The sequence below is a fragment of the Cariama cristata genome, unplaced genomic scaffold (genome assembly GCF_000690535.1).
Source record: "Cariama cristata isolate BGI_N322 unplaced genomic scaffold, ASM69053v1 scaffold42283, whole genome shotgun sequence".
In the NCBI taxonomy this organism is placed as follows: domain Eukaryota; kingdom Metazoa; phylum Chordata; class Aves; order Cariamiformes; family Cariamidae; genus Cariama; species Cariama cristata.
In genome coordinates this window covers 17,088-32,031 of record NW_009608899.1, presented here as the reverse complement: position 1 = coordinate 32,031, position 14,944 = coordinate 17,088, and the positions used below count along the sequence as shown (strand labels likewise).

The following is a 14,944-nucleotide window of genomic DNA, read 5'->3' as shown; positions in this document are numbered from 1 at the left end:
GGCTTAAGCTGTGTCTCCTGGAGTGCGGTATTCGTATTTTCCAAAGGCGTTTTGCTACAGGTGCTGTGATAGCGTTGTATGGCTAAGCCATTTCAGTCTTAGAACTGTGAGGCAAATCCCGTGCAAAGCTGCTTATTCGTGTCTTTCAATGATGCAAAAACACTTTTTAGCTTTGTTTCTTAAATATAAAGATAGAACAGTTCCAGTTGCCCCAATCATCCTTTCATCCTCTGTGCTACCCTGTACATTTCTGATAAAGTCGTAAGCACCATCTGACAATTTTGGAACTACAGAATCGAACTTTAGCAAACCCTGCCATATAGGTACAGAGACTGAAAACTTGAGATAGTAGCAAAAAAAGTCTCACAAAAAATCAGGATGGCTTAAGGCTGGCAAAGTGTAGTGAATGGCTATGCTGACAAATGGAAGACCAAAGAAGAGGTAAAGACCAGAGAGCTGCTGTATTCACAAGCTGTCATTCAGTGCAGCTGAAACTTGGCTGCAAATATTTTTCCTTGTAAATCCTTCACTTTAACCAGTTATGATTCCTTAGAGTAATTTCCTGTGTGAAGTTTAAGACTTAAACAATAGTCCACGGTAATTAACCGTGAGGCACTATATACATAAACATTTGTGTGAATGTTCCTGATTCCAGTCTTGTATAATAGTTTAAATAAAAGTGCCAACTGTCTGTTACATTTTTTTGACAACATTCTACCTTTTAATCTGAAAAGCATGTGCACATTGAATGTGACTTGAAGGAATGACACTAAAGTGTAATTTTAGGATAGTCTGGGCTTGCAAATAAGAAAAAGTATGGGTAGTCACTAAAGACTGAGACAGCAATTTCAGTACTCTTTATTTTTGATTATGGTGTTAGTTATAACTGAGTATTTGTAAGGATGACCAAGTTTGCTTTTCCTTCTTAAGCTTCAGAAGAAAAGATTCTAATTTCCTGGTTTGTTTTTTTAATTTAACACTGATTTTCAGGAATGTTCACAATTTCATCTAAAAGTGTTTTCTTACATAAGATAGCAGTCCTTCATTTATGTAGATCTTTTTGCCTTTTCTGTGTATCCTGCAACTTTTCAACTGTCACTTTAGTAGGTTTTTAGTTAAAAAGGATTTGTATACATATATATACATAAAAATTGTTTGTATATATATGCATTCTTAGCAAGCACACTTATAGCAGATTTCTGAAATAATTTCTTTTCAAACGTTCACATTTTTTAACAGGTCTTTGAATCCAAATGTGAGAATTGACATCTATGTATAATCTAATTTTCTTATATTGTGTAATGCAGGTTCCTGCTATTCAGCAGAAAAGAACTGTAGCATTTCTAAACCAGTTTGTGGTTCACACGGTGCAGTTTCTCAACCGCTTTTCTACTGTTTGTGAAGAGGTATGTTTATTATTTTCCCAACTGTCAATTTATGCAATGAAAAAAATCCTAGAAATGAAAACCATTCTCATAAATATTTTGGATGCAATAATACTGGTAGCTTAAACCAAAAAATTGAGTCTACTTTCTGTTCAAAATTTCTCTTGAGTAAGTGCTTAAGACAGACTTTTTTCCCAAGGTATCCACATGAACTGCTGATTATACCACACTTAATCCTGCTTCCTTAAACTTTTGCATTTGGCACAGTCTTTGAACTTTTTGATACATGGAATTTGTTCTGAGCATCTCCATCTGTGGATATCGTCTTGTTTTGGAAGAAGGATGACATATTCCTATGGTGCTGAATCCATTTTGACAGTCAATATCCCTCTCATCTGTGTCCTAGGATATTGCATCAGAACTTGCTTTCAGATTTTACCACCTTTAATTTAAAAGGGTAATACACTAAGTTCTGAATTTAAATATTTTTGATGTGGAAAAAAAGATGGTTTTGGCAAGTGATTAGTATGGAACATGAAGCAGTTAATTTTAGTGTCTTGTAAAAAAGAGAAAAATAAAAATACTTAGTGTTAATAAGTTTTTGTGGCAATTTTATTGTCAGTGGAAATATACCAGACTGACAGGACTAGAATTGTCCACTGAAGAGGACAAGAGTGCTTCCTCCCTTGTTGAAAGGGTGTTTTCTAATGTGGCTTTGAGCTTAACCTTTTTGTCATTAGTGGTTTTTTGGTAACTGTTCACTAGTTTATTCAACAAAGACTACTATACATCCCTAGCCAGCAGGGCTAGGGCAGCAGTCAAATCCAATTAGACTAAGCCGTGTAATCTGAGAAATTCTGTTATTTGTTAGTAAAGTTTAGAGCCAGACCCGTGACAAGTATAACATTTGGCTACCACATCAACATATGGAGCTTCAGAGGAAAAAAAGTAATTTTTTTCTAGATTTTTGAACTTACTGTAACTTGATATGTGGGACAGTGTAACTGCCTGGTGATGCTGTTGTCAGTTGTCCAAAATTCAGTTGTCACGTGATCTCAGTATTACCTCTTACATAGGCACTATGGAAATCAGAATACATACATTTAAAGCCATCTTGAGCATGCAGCAATGCTGTGAAGTCTACTTAATGAAATAGTTATTAGTTAACCTAAACGTGTTGTTACTCAAGAGACTAAATAGTTGCTTTATAAACTCATTAAAAAGTTTTTTGTGTTTATGAAGTACGGAAGTGTTTTTGATGTGAAAGATCCCAGTGTAAATGAAAAGAAGCCAAGAAATTCAAAATCAGGGCTGACACCATCCTTAACTCTAAATTTCTTGGCTCCTGTCTAGTCAAACTGACCCGTAAAGTTATATAACTGTCTTTTGTACATCTTTCCTCCCTGTTCCCCAGCTACACGTAGGGCACATAGTTCCTTTCAATAGGAACTAACTCCTCTTCATGAACAAAGAACCATCTGTAAACAAGTCAGTGCACTATCCAAAAAGACTTAACTCCTGTCAGTCTCTTTTTACTTTTTCTAGCATATTGGCAGAACTGCCATTTTCTTAGGGTGTTAAAGTTCTGCTTCAGAGCCAGGCAGAATCTTGCCAACTTGCCAGAAAGCTGTCAGTGGTACGTATCTGCCAACCAGCATGCTAGCCAACTTCACTTGGACAGGTCTGGTGGAGTATGGTAGTGATTAGTTAAAAGAGTGACAGTTCTTACAGAGTAATTTAGAAAAACTTAAGTTGTGGGTTTTTTTAAAAAATGTCAAAATTTGATTGAGGTGCACCTGGAGCATATAAAGCTTCTGGTTCACTGTGCGTTTTGACTGTATAGGACTTTCAATCACCTGCGATTCTTTATCAGATTTTTCTGCTTTGTATTTGCTCAGTTACATACATACGCATCGCATCTTTTCATCTTCCACATTTGGAAAAAGATTTCAAGAAAGATGTTTTGGTAGCTGTGAGAGTACAGTATGTCTATCATTATTCTCCAGTTGCCCAAAATAATACCTGATTTACTTTGGCTTTCTTTTGTACATAGTCTGTCTTCATTTCTGTCACTCATTATTGGGGAAAACTAACTGCCTAGTAAAATTACTTAAAATTCGAACCACTGTAGCTACTGTGCTAAAAAGGGATGTCATTGCTTCATTTATTTCATAACATTATCGTCTCATTTACACTCTGCCTTCAGCAGGTAGAAGACAGAAGTGATTTTGTTTAGCTAGATGTGAACTGTTTTATATGTACAAATGCCATGGGGAGTGTTTTCACATTCTAATTGTTTTCTGTTCTAGAAATTGTCGGCGCTCTCTCTCCGTATCCAACAAATTGAAACAACACTCAATATTTTGGATGCAAAGGTTTGTATGTGTACAGTCTTTGTCTTCTAGCAGTGACAACCTCTTGGATTACATGAACTAGCTTCCTTTTCATAGTCTGATTTGAGCAGATAAGTTTTCATAGTGCTTTAAAGGAGCTAATACAAAATGCTTACATGGCAAATTCTGTCTTTGCATGCCTTGCCACTTATATTGTATAACATTTGAACACGTAGTTGATATGGAAGAAAGGAACCGAACCAACAGCACATAGCAAAAATGTTGGTTTTGTCTCTTTTAAGCATATTGAACATGAAAGGAGCACTTAGATCTTCAAAGGGCAACTGAACTATGTGACAGCTTACTTGTGTTGATTTTATTGCAATGTTTGGTTTGAAGAAAATGGAGAGAAGTTTTCCAATATTAAAATATGCAACTTGTGTTGCAGGGTTGCAGTACAAGATTGCATTTGCCATGCAAGCTCTAATAAGAAATTTTTGCCCCCTTTGTAAAGCAAAAGTATCTTTGTAAGAGTTACCAGACTGTAAGGTTTTCAACTGGTATAAGTAACTAGATAGATGCCTTGTAAACCTTTTGATATTGAAATGTGACCTGAATTGGATCTAAGCTAACACAAAAGTGTCTGACGTATCTTCTTTAGCTAAAGTGACAAAAGGATATTATCTATAGTCATATATTATCATACAATTTGCTAAAAGGAAAAAAATCCAAACAAATCCCCAAACCAAAAAACCACCTACTATAAAGTTTTATCCAATCCTTTTCTCAATAATGATGGAAGCAATGTCAGTTGGCTTTTCTGGGAGCAGGGGTAGGACATTTTGAAACCATTAAGATCTTTGTAAAGAAAATACTGTAGTAGTAGAAACAATGCTTACTAACTCTTATTTATTTCAAAATATTTAGGAATGATCAGTATGGATGGGTTTTGCAGAATTCTTCATAATCTGTTAAATAGAATTTTCTTCAAATAGATGTGTGGTGTATTTAATATCCACTCTCAGCATTTTCTTTAAAAAGAGCGAAAGATGTAGAAAACTGCAAAATCTGTAACCAGTCACCCATCTGTTAGGTAATGGAACTGTTCTTGTCATGATTTCTTTCACTGTAGAGGAAGTAGCAGAGAAGGTGGCATGGCTTTTGTGTGGTTGATAAGTGCAGTAGCAAAATGCTGGGAAGGTCTTGAAGCCTTTCCTGCACTGCAGCCCTGGGTTAACAGTGAAAGCTCCAGTGCAGTATTTTCAGGTTTTTGTTGTAGAAGCCACTTGAATAGAAAACTTTTTTTTGCCAATCCAAATACTGAAACTAGTGATAATAAATTACGATTTTACTAATGTGAAACTTAGCTGGGAAATCTGTGGTAAGCAGCGTACTGCAGATTTTATTGTACAGGTAGACTTATGATAGGCTCATTGCTGATTTTATGATGTTTTGTACATTCAGTTATCCTCTATTCCTGGCCTTGAAGATGTCAAATTTGAAGTGTCCAGTGCAAATATGAATAGTGTTACAAATGGTCCTGTGGCACAAGCTACGACGGATCAACAGACAGCTGTATCACCTCAATCTGGAGTAAGTAATGAAGCGTAACTAATACACTGAAGGAATATACCTCTCCGTGCCAAGTTTGAAGTCTCAGTTGAAATAGATGGAAGAAGCAAGTCTATTGGAAGAGAGAAATCAACTGTAAAGATCTAAAACTACGTTTTTCACTAATGAAAACATTTTAACAAGTGACTTAAAACAAAAAAGGGTATACCTTTTCTTGAATATGTAGCTTAGATAATTAGAACTAACTCAAATCTAATGGTAAATGCCTCTTCAATCACACTAAAATCTGAATGTGAATTACATCAGGGGACTGGGAAGGTCATCAATGAAAATTAACAGTTTGAATCACATAATTCCAACTCTTTTCTCCTTCCTTTAGAATGTGAGCTTTCAGCTCAAATTGGAGTTTCTAGCATACTCTATTTTAAAGAGGTTATTACAGTGAGTGTTTGCTATATATTATCACCTATGTACGGAAAATGCCAGCATATTATAAGTAATCAACATTAAGATCCTATCCCTGAAATTAATTTTTTTGTTGTTTTGTGTGTGTGTGTTTGGTTGGTTTTTTAATCCAGACTTAAATCCTGTTATCACCACTTCACTAAGTGAGACTTTTGGGCTTATTTGTACATGGATTTCTTTCCGCAGTTTCCTATTATAGTTCCTCTTCTTGAATCTCCAATTCCAGGCTCTTTTATTTGGTGGAAGTTGCTGCGGAGCAGCAATAGCTGGAGTACTCTGCTACTTTTCCCTGCCTGTTAAAGATTGTAGCTGTAATTTGCAGCCAGCAGCATGGGAGATAGAATGGACAGTTAGCATTGCGTGTTTCAGTCATGTTAGAGATTGACTCCCAGTATTTAATTTTCTTTAAAATGTTCCTCCTCTCAGATATTAAAGTAGGAGCAGATATTCCTGAAAGGAGATTTCCAATGCTACTTTCAAATGGTTAGTTTAATAGCAAATACGCACTTTTCTGTTGTCTCTAAATAGTACTATATTAATTTATTCATGAATGTTTTATTCATTAAATACAACAAACTTAACAGGGCTATTATAGACTTTTTTTTTTTTTCCATGTATTGTGCAATAACTTAAAATTGTGACTAAAAGTAGAAAGTCACACTTGTAACAGTGAATAACGAAAGATCTGGGTTTTGTGTATTCATACATCTTGGAAATCTCTAATACTGTGAGTGTAGATCAAAATAATCTTGATGAAGAAGAATTGCACTTTACCGTTAAATTACAAATTTTGTGAATTGAAATCTCTCCATGCTTCTGGTCTGCATCCCTAACTATTTAAGTGTTATCTTCTTTGTATACAGCAGGACAATATACATGAAGAAGGGTTACAGAAAACAGAGGTAGTAACGGAAAATGTCAGAACTGTGGCCAAGGATCCAAGATATGCCAGATATCTCAAAATGGTACAAGTGGTAAGTTAGTTATCTTATAATTCTTTGGGTACTGCATTATTTTTAGGTGGAACGTCATACACAGCTGTAAGTGAGCAGTAAATGTCTGAAGACATACATTGCAACAATAATCTTTAAGCTAGGATAATATCACAATATTTCTAGCACATCTTCTCTAATAAATGAGTTGATGTAATACATTCCCTCAGACAACTTCAGGCAAGATCTTTCTACAAAATTCTGCTAATGCACTTGTGAACTGAAGATGTGGACATGTGTAAATGCAGAGTGATATTAGCTAGACTCACAGAAGATGCCACTGAAAGTGTAGTTATTCTGAAAGAACTGGTGTCATTCGTTACACACAGACATGATTGCAGTTTGGTTTTACTGTAGGGTACAAAATACAGCTTTGCTAGTATAGTCCAGAGCAGGAGTATTTGATATTTCTGTAGAGTTCAAAATAGGGATAGAAAAATTTCTTCACTACTTGGTTCCACTTCCGTTTCCTGTTACTCATGATACAGGATTTTTTTACCTCTTCATCTGTCGGCTGTTCTACAGATACATAGGAAATAAATGAATATAATATCAATATTTACATGTGTCAAAACTAATGAAGGAGAGAAAAGGTGAATGGGAAACTCTTGGTGACATTTTTTAAGAGCTCTTTTTTTCACGTCCACAAAATTAAAAATGAGATTGGAAACAAAGAAAAAAATCTGTCTTTATTTTCAAGCTGTCAGTGGAAATTTTCCTCTAAAATATGTATTATAATTCTGGAAAATATGACGATGTCATAGTATTAGTAAAATATGGCTTATGTTAAAACTAGCTTCTTGGTTTCACTCCCTCTTCAGAGCAATTATTACAATTGGTGTGCTTGGTACTTTGAATGATGTTCCAGACCTTATTTTTCACTTGAATCACAAATTGGCACTTAATGGGTAGCTTATTACAAACCATTTGGAAAACCTAGCAGCAGGGTAGTAGCAGAGAGTAGAACGCTATGTTAGTGTATTGATTTAATGCCAGACTTCAAAGTGGATGTGAAAGTGCTGGATGGTCTAATCACTTTGACTTTTTTTTGGTGACTGCTAGAGGAGTGAGATCTCACTTTCCACATTTATCCTTTGTACTGGCAGTTCCTGGTGACTCCTCTGCCAGTTGTAAACAATGTGGTAGGAAAGTCAGACTAACATACTACAAATTAATGTGTATTTTTGTATTTGCCAAACTTGTCTTCTCGTCCAGTCAAATATTTCAGTTAGTGTCATTTATTTGCTCAAATTAAGCTTCTAGCTGAAGATTTGTTTGATCATTTATTTATTGCTCACAATATTTGTAGTATTTAAGAATTAGCACCATGAAGAGATATTTCTTTTACACTAAAGATAGCTGTTCTGTGAAATAGTAACAAACTCATTTCAATGGAGTACAGTTGAGCATACTAAATTAGTATTTTTTAAAACATACAACAATAATGTTCAAGCAACCCTTACAAAAGCAATATCATATTTGCTACAGTAAATGTTCAGAACACTTCTATTGACAGTGTGAGAGGAGCAGTCTATGATTTCAGATAAACTTCATTTGCCACCGCGGATGGTATGTGACCTCTTTCTGCACTATGGAAAACCAAAACCTGTTTTGCAACAAGATTGCTACTTGCACTGTGACTTCTCCAGGACCTGCACACTTCCTGAGCTGCAGGACCAGGCTGGGAGTAGGGCTGGGATACACTGTGTTTAAGATAAAGTAGTTGTAATGCCCTAATTGTATTATAAGCATATATAGGTACAATCTTACTTGTTTTCCTTCAGGAAAAAGTGCACTGTTAAAGGGTATTTTGATTAAATTTCTGATTAGTTTTGTAAATCTATGATATATGAGAGATATACTATGATATACTGAGAGGTTTTTTCCTTACATATTTTGATGCATTTTGGAATAAAACACTTCTCCAGATGTGAATGTAAAAAAATAACAGTTTCCAATCCGTTCTTGGTTCATACACCAAGTTCCTTTTCATTGAAAGCAAATATGAATTCTGGTTTCCCTGATCTGACTCAGTCTTGTTCTCACTTGGTTTGAATTGGTGCATAAACACTTCATCAGTGACTTCTGACGTGGGGAAAGGAACCCTAAGAGCAGTCAAGCAAGGGAGAAAACATTAAATAGTACAAGACAGTATATAGACACACAATCCCTGATGTCCAAATCTATACTAGAATAAGTGAATATTTTAAACTATCATAAAATACTCAAATGCTTTCCCCTGTGTAATGTACATTAGTTGTGAATCACTGAGAAATTCTTTATTGCAAGCTAATACTGTGCAACTAGTTGAGTCACATTTTTACCAATGTGTCTGATAGATTGCTAAAACTACATACCTGTTTGTGTGCTATTCCAGAATCTTCATGCACAAGTCTTGGTTGTGATTCTTACAGTGAAACTGCACAAGGAAAACACAGTATGACAGCTAGCTTAGCTCTCACTTTGCCAGGTTAGCTGCTGCAATTTTCACTAGTACCACATGCTTCTCTGGAACATTAGACACGGCTGCCCTTTATTTTATCACTATTTTACTTACTTTGGACAAAAGATATTTGTCCTGTGCCAAAAGAATCCTACGCTACTTTTCATCTAGGCTGTGAGGTCTCTCCTGACTTTCCTAGACCACCAGTAGCTTTGTCCCTTGGAAATCAGAAATTGTATTCTTCCCCGCCACCCCCTTCCCCATCTTGTCGTGCAGTGGTCCAGGTGGAATTTCTGATGGTTTGCAGCAAGGGATGCCAAAGCAACAAGTAGTCTTTGAGCAACTCTAGTGGAAACATAGGAGCAGTTTTTTGGAATGTATCTCGTAAGACGACGTGGGTCAAAGTGTTCTTGGGTATGCAATCCAAGATGAGGGGATGTTTAGGTGTTGCTGAATAAAATAAACTGCAAAAGTTGTGGAAGAACTTGGGAGTGAAAGGAAGGAATTTTTTTAACACATACATAGTTGGCTAAAATCTGTCCATAAGTCATAGAATATTCAAGCCTGACTGTACAAGCATTTGTATTCACAGGAATCACTTTTAAATTGTGCTTCTGTTCTCATGTCCTGTTTGCCTTTTTCTGCATGCTTTTTAAAGACTTTTCCAATTTTTAGCACTGCCTTGAGGTATCCTTCCGGAGCAGTAGCAGATGCACTTTCCTGGTTTTCTTCCCTCTTTGGCTATACCTTCAGCATGTCTGAGTCTTCTTCATCTTTTCTAGCACAACTGTTGTGTGCTGTCTTTGTGCTTTGTACTTTCTTCATATTCTCGTCCATACACATAAATTCAGCTTCCTGGTTTTGTCTCCATGAATTGCAAATATATCTGTCCATTCCTGATTCTTTCCCTGCAACTTTCTGTAGACGTTTTGCCATAAATATATAAGAAGGATTAAAAGGGCCTTTGATCTCAGTTGTTTCTCGCTTCTAGGTTCATGCTGATGGCAACTGAGATTATCGTTCCATTCTGTTGTGACATGCATAAATTTGTATGAAAGTGTAGCCTAAAAGAACCTGTAGAATTTAGTTCACCTGTTTATGTCCAGTAGTTTCATGTTCTTCTTCCTCTTCCTACACAGGGTGTTCCTGTAATGGCAATACGAAACAAAATGATTTCTGAAGGGCTAAATCCAGATCTTCTTGAGTAAGTAATTTGTAACATTCAGTAGGGCTGGAATGCAACCAAATGTTTAAAAAATTTGGAAAAAAGTGTGCTTAAAAAACTTGTGTATCGTATTGTGAGTCTAAATTAATCAGCATTAAAACAGGTTTTGAAGTCTTCCATGAGAGGTGTTTTTAGCGGTTTTGTAGGTCTGAAGAGGGCCGTCAGTACCAAGGGAAGAGGGATGCAGTCTCAAGTATGAGCTGTCTTTTCAGTATTGTCTAGTCCAAGGTAAGGCCCAGGAAATACAGATACTGGAGTATAAATGGGTAGGTACTGCACCCTCCCAAACAGAAAACTGCAGGACTTGACCATTCAGACTTGAGAGGAAATGGAAGGACTTCTTCCAACCAAAGCAGGGGGGGTGCAATTCAAGGAAAAGGATATAGCAATGACAAAGTAACATTTAACAATGTGCATTTAGCTATGAGGAATCAAATAATACATCAGTAGCCATTTTCACTCTACTGTTTAGAGTATGAGGTTTTTCCCAGATAGTTTCTTTAACCACTTCAATAACAAAATGTCATCATTGTAGAGTAATAAGAACAAACTGTTTTGTTTTGCCGGATGCGTGAGAGACAACATAGTTGTTTCCAGATTCCCTTAGTAGATGGAGTGTACAACTTGACTTCAACATTCACAGTGTAAATTGAAGTCAGCATTTCAAAATTGTGGCTGTTGATTGAGCTAATCTGATGTGAAGACTACTAAGAATAGATACTCATTTTCAAAGCTACTTGTCTGGCCATAAGCATGAATTTTAGACTTATTTTACATTTGACATGTAATTTCGTTTTACTGCATTATTTCACAGAATTTATTAAACTGATGAAAATACTAACTTTCATTCTTACATTATAGCCACTACACTGTTAGAAACACTTTTACATCCGCTTCAGAAACTGTCAATGTATTAGAAAGTCCACTTCTTCTTTCCAGTTTACATTTTGGAAAGGCTTACTCTGAAACTAGCAACTTGTTTAATAAAATAAATGAAAATACAGGGAAACTGAAGTATCATATGTTGAGTCATTTTATCTCCAAGCTACTTCCTGGTGTCTAAATAAGCCTAAGGTAGTTACTCATCATTTGATATTTTTACTGATCAAATGAGAAATAAGAAAAAGAACACAAGTAAGAACCTGTGCAAGTCTGAGAAAGTGTTATCAAACATGGTTTCACTATATGTGTGTTAAATGTGTTGTATTTTTTACTCTGCATTTTCGGTCCATAGTTTTCTGTAAATGCTATTACTTCATGTTTGGATGGATTTTTATAGTAGATAGAAACCAAGATAATAGGTTAAAATTTCAGAAGCTTTTTGAACAAAGTACCTGGTTTTGGATTGTCTGTTTTGGGTTAAAACAGAAAAGTTATTACTGTGGATTGAGACTCACAGAATATGTTTGGGGTTTGGTCTCAAAGTCCATCTTCAAAGACCCTGTGCAACAGTAATGCTTAGGCAGATTTTCTTTAAAATGTTATTGGTTTGAAAACTGTATAGCAAATCCCCCTGGTTAAAGAAAGCTAATTATTTGGCAAGGTGCATAATGCATAATATTTTAAGGAGTCAGGGGTGACCTTTCTTTCCATTTTCTTGCTTTCTTGTCTGAATATCATAGACTTTTTTATTTAATATATATCTTGCCATTCACACCATATTTCTTGGGTCTTCAGGTTCCTCAGGCCTGCTCACTCAGTCCCAGTGAAAATGAGGAAAATGTACATATTAGGAAAATGTATATATTGCTCTATGCTCAGTCGCTTACTGCAGACTCTCCCAGCTACTTGCCAGTGACTGAGTGTGGGGTTTTTTGTGGCTGCAGAGATGCTCATTCTAGTAATATGGAGGTGTTTATACTCTCTTCCTTCGGCTCTTTTATTTCTACTTTTATCACTCCTTTCTCAACTTTTTAGAGTTTGAACAATGCCTATTCTATCAAGCTCCCAATTTATTTATTTTTAACTTTTGTTTCTTACCCTTCCCCTCTTGCCTGTCTGCAATTCCAGCAGAGTTTGTCTTGCTCTTACAAACTAAAGGAATTCATTGCCATTTTCTTCTCTTTACTAGAGCAGAGTTTTTGCACTGGTCTCTCCAGATCACATGTCTTTACACAGCTCTTCTGTTTTGTCATTACCACGGCAACAAGGAATAATATTGTGAAGTGGTATTTGCATGAGAAAGCAAACGCTTTCTTAATTTATTTTAGAGGTGTGCAGGGGGGAGACAGAAGGCTCTCTTACAGTTCTTTAAAGCACTTTTTTTTGCACCCAAAATGTTTAGAAACATCTTAAAGGTACCTTAGGGATTTCCAACAGAGAAATTATAATAAACGGAACTAAAGTTGGAAAAGAAATTCTGTGGTGTGACACACAGGGATAGCCCCAAGTAAAGTAACAAGGGGACAAATAATAGAATTGTTGGCTTAGTTTAGAATGCAATATTTTATCAAAGAGAGCAGTTAACTACCATACAGGAAGCTAGTTTCTGTGAAGATCATTCTTCCCCTTTCCCAAGTACAATTGCGTGTATATTTTCTACCTTGGTTTCAGAATTTACAGGGCTCAGCCTGGCTTGTATTGTCAGACATGTTACATACTTAGAAGGGAAACTCCAGGGAGAGTCAGCATCTTCAGTCAGTAGTGTGTGTTATTCTTTAGATGGCTTGCTTCTCTCCCCTTCATTCTCAGTAGAATCCCTGAGCAAATGTTTTGACAAGATGTTAAGATCCATCTTAAATATTCTCTTCAAAACTAAATACAAGATATCTGATCATTTATAGTCAATAAAAATCCCATGGCTGCTCTTGCATGTCAAATTTAACCCAATGTTCTAGCCAAATTCCACTCTGAGTAATTCTTTTTTGCTTCTCTAAATTATCCCTGCAGTTTTAGTTGGATACAATATTGTTCATTTCCTGTCTTTTTTTTTTTCATGTGCTATTTACACTGCTTAATGGTGTACAGCATGTTCCTTTCAGCCCTAGAACCTCTGAAGATTGAAAAAAAGTTGAATTAATTGGTATTGCCTGCTTTCAACTCTTTCTACAAGTGTTTGCCACTCCTTAGTGATCTGTCATTATTTCTGATAACCTCAAAGGTGTGCATTCAAACTGATGTCTAGAGAGTTTTGGTGTCCAGTGAGTTACAGTTTCTAGTGTTTATCTTTCAGTTGTAAGTAAAGCAATACCAATAAGGTGTGAGTTTGTAAACCATAAACAGTTAATGTGTTAAATGTTGGGGAAATAAAGTGCATGCAATTGCAGTGAAAGGACATTAGCATTACATGCTAAGTTGCTTATGTTCTTAGCTGCCTTCTAGGATTTACAACATAGAATGTTTTTGTTGCTTGCAGGACTCCAGATGCCCCTTTACCTGCCTGGGGAGATGATGGGAAAGCAGAAGACAGTTCTGATAGTGAATCTTCATTTAGTGACTAAAGAGACTGATTTCAGCCTTTGGAAATCTCTGTTAAATGCTAATGTGTTTGGAGCTTTAGCAGACCATGTTTTTGCATGAGTCACATGGGTGATGTGATTTATCTGACAGCATTTTTAAGAACTAAGATCCTCCGTGTTCTCTCTCAGAAAGTTTGAACAGGTAGCGTGTTTCAACCTGAACCTTTCCACCATGAAAATTAGTCACAAGATCCTTGCAATTTTTATGCTGCATCATTTCAGATTCCTTTCTAATTCTTCTGAAATTACTTTGTAAAACTCTAAAAATTCCATGCCTCTAAACCTCCAGGTCCTTAAGACTGCATTCTGGTCATTTTTGGATTTTCTGTATAACACATTTAAGTTGCCTTCTTTCTGTCCCATAATTTACAGGTAAAATAACTTTTCAAAACGCAGTTGTTTCATTGATGAACTATATTTTTTTGTAATAGACGATATTCTGAAGTGACGCAACAAGAATTACATAGGTCAGCTATGTTATGGTGATTGCAAATCAGTGATACTCTTCTTTGAGAGAAACTAAAATACAAGTGAAAAAATATTAAAAACCAATCTGAATCTATTTTCAAAATATATGCTGCTATTTGATGTCACGTTAGAGTCTGTACAAAGTTGTTAAAGAAATTCCTGCTTTGTAGAAGAGTTGTTTTATCAAATTCAGATTACAGAGGTGTAGAAAGCTACAAATATTGCAAGATTGGTTTGAAAATGACACTATGAAAGAAGCAAATGTCTGGGAGATTATTATTGGAATACTGGATTCTGACTACTTGTTAAATTGTCATGCGGGTCAGTAGAAACCACTTTCTGGCTGCTGTTGAGCATATTCAAAAGGAGCTGTGGCTGAGCAGTTTGCATAGGATAAGAAATAACCTCCAGGTTGGTGCCTTTTCTGATAATTTCAGCAAAGGAGCCAAAATTCAGTTTGTATAATGATAAAACTACCTTGCTACCTCTTGAGGTATGCATGGGGGAACAATATAAAGAAATCCACTTGGAGCCTGACTGGCCCTGAAGACTTCCCTCGAAATTACTTAATCTACTCCATGAGTCAAAAATGACACTTCATTA

General features: G+C 35.9%; 1 protein-coding gene across 1 annotated transcript; it reads left to right on the top strand.

Moving 5' to 3' along the window:
- Positions 1-1,307: 1,307 nt before the first annotated feature.
- Positions 1,308-14,090, top strand: CCDC53 (coiled-coil domain containing 53; the record flags this gene model as incomplete). The annotated part of the gene is made up of 6 exons (XM_009697327.1): positions 1,308-1,406; positions 3,695-3,760; positions 5,183-5,311; positions 6,619-6,729; positions 10,330-10,394; positions 13,771-14,090. Coding segments are annotated over 6 exons (555 nt in total), but the record flags the coding sequence as incomplete, so codon positions are not given.
- Between the last annotated feature and the right edge of the window lie 854 nt (positions 14,091-14,944).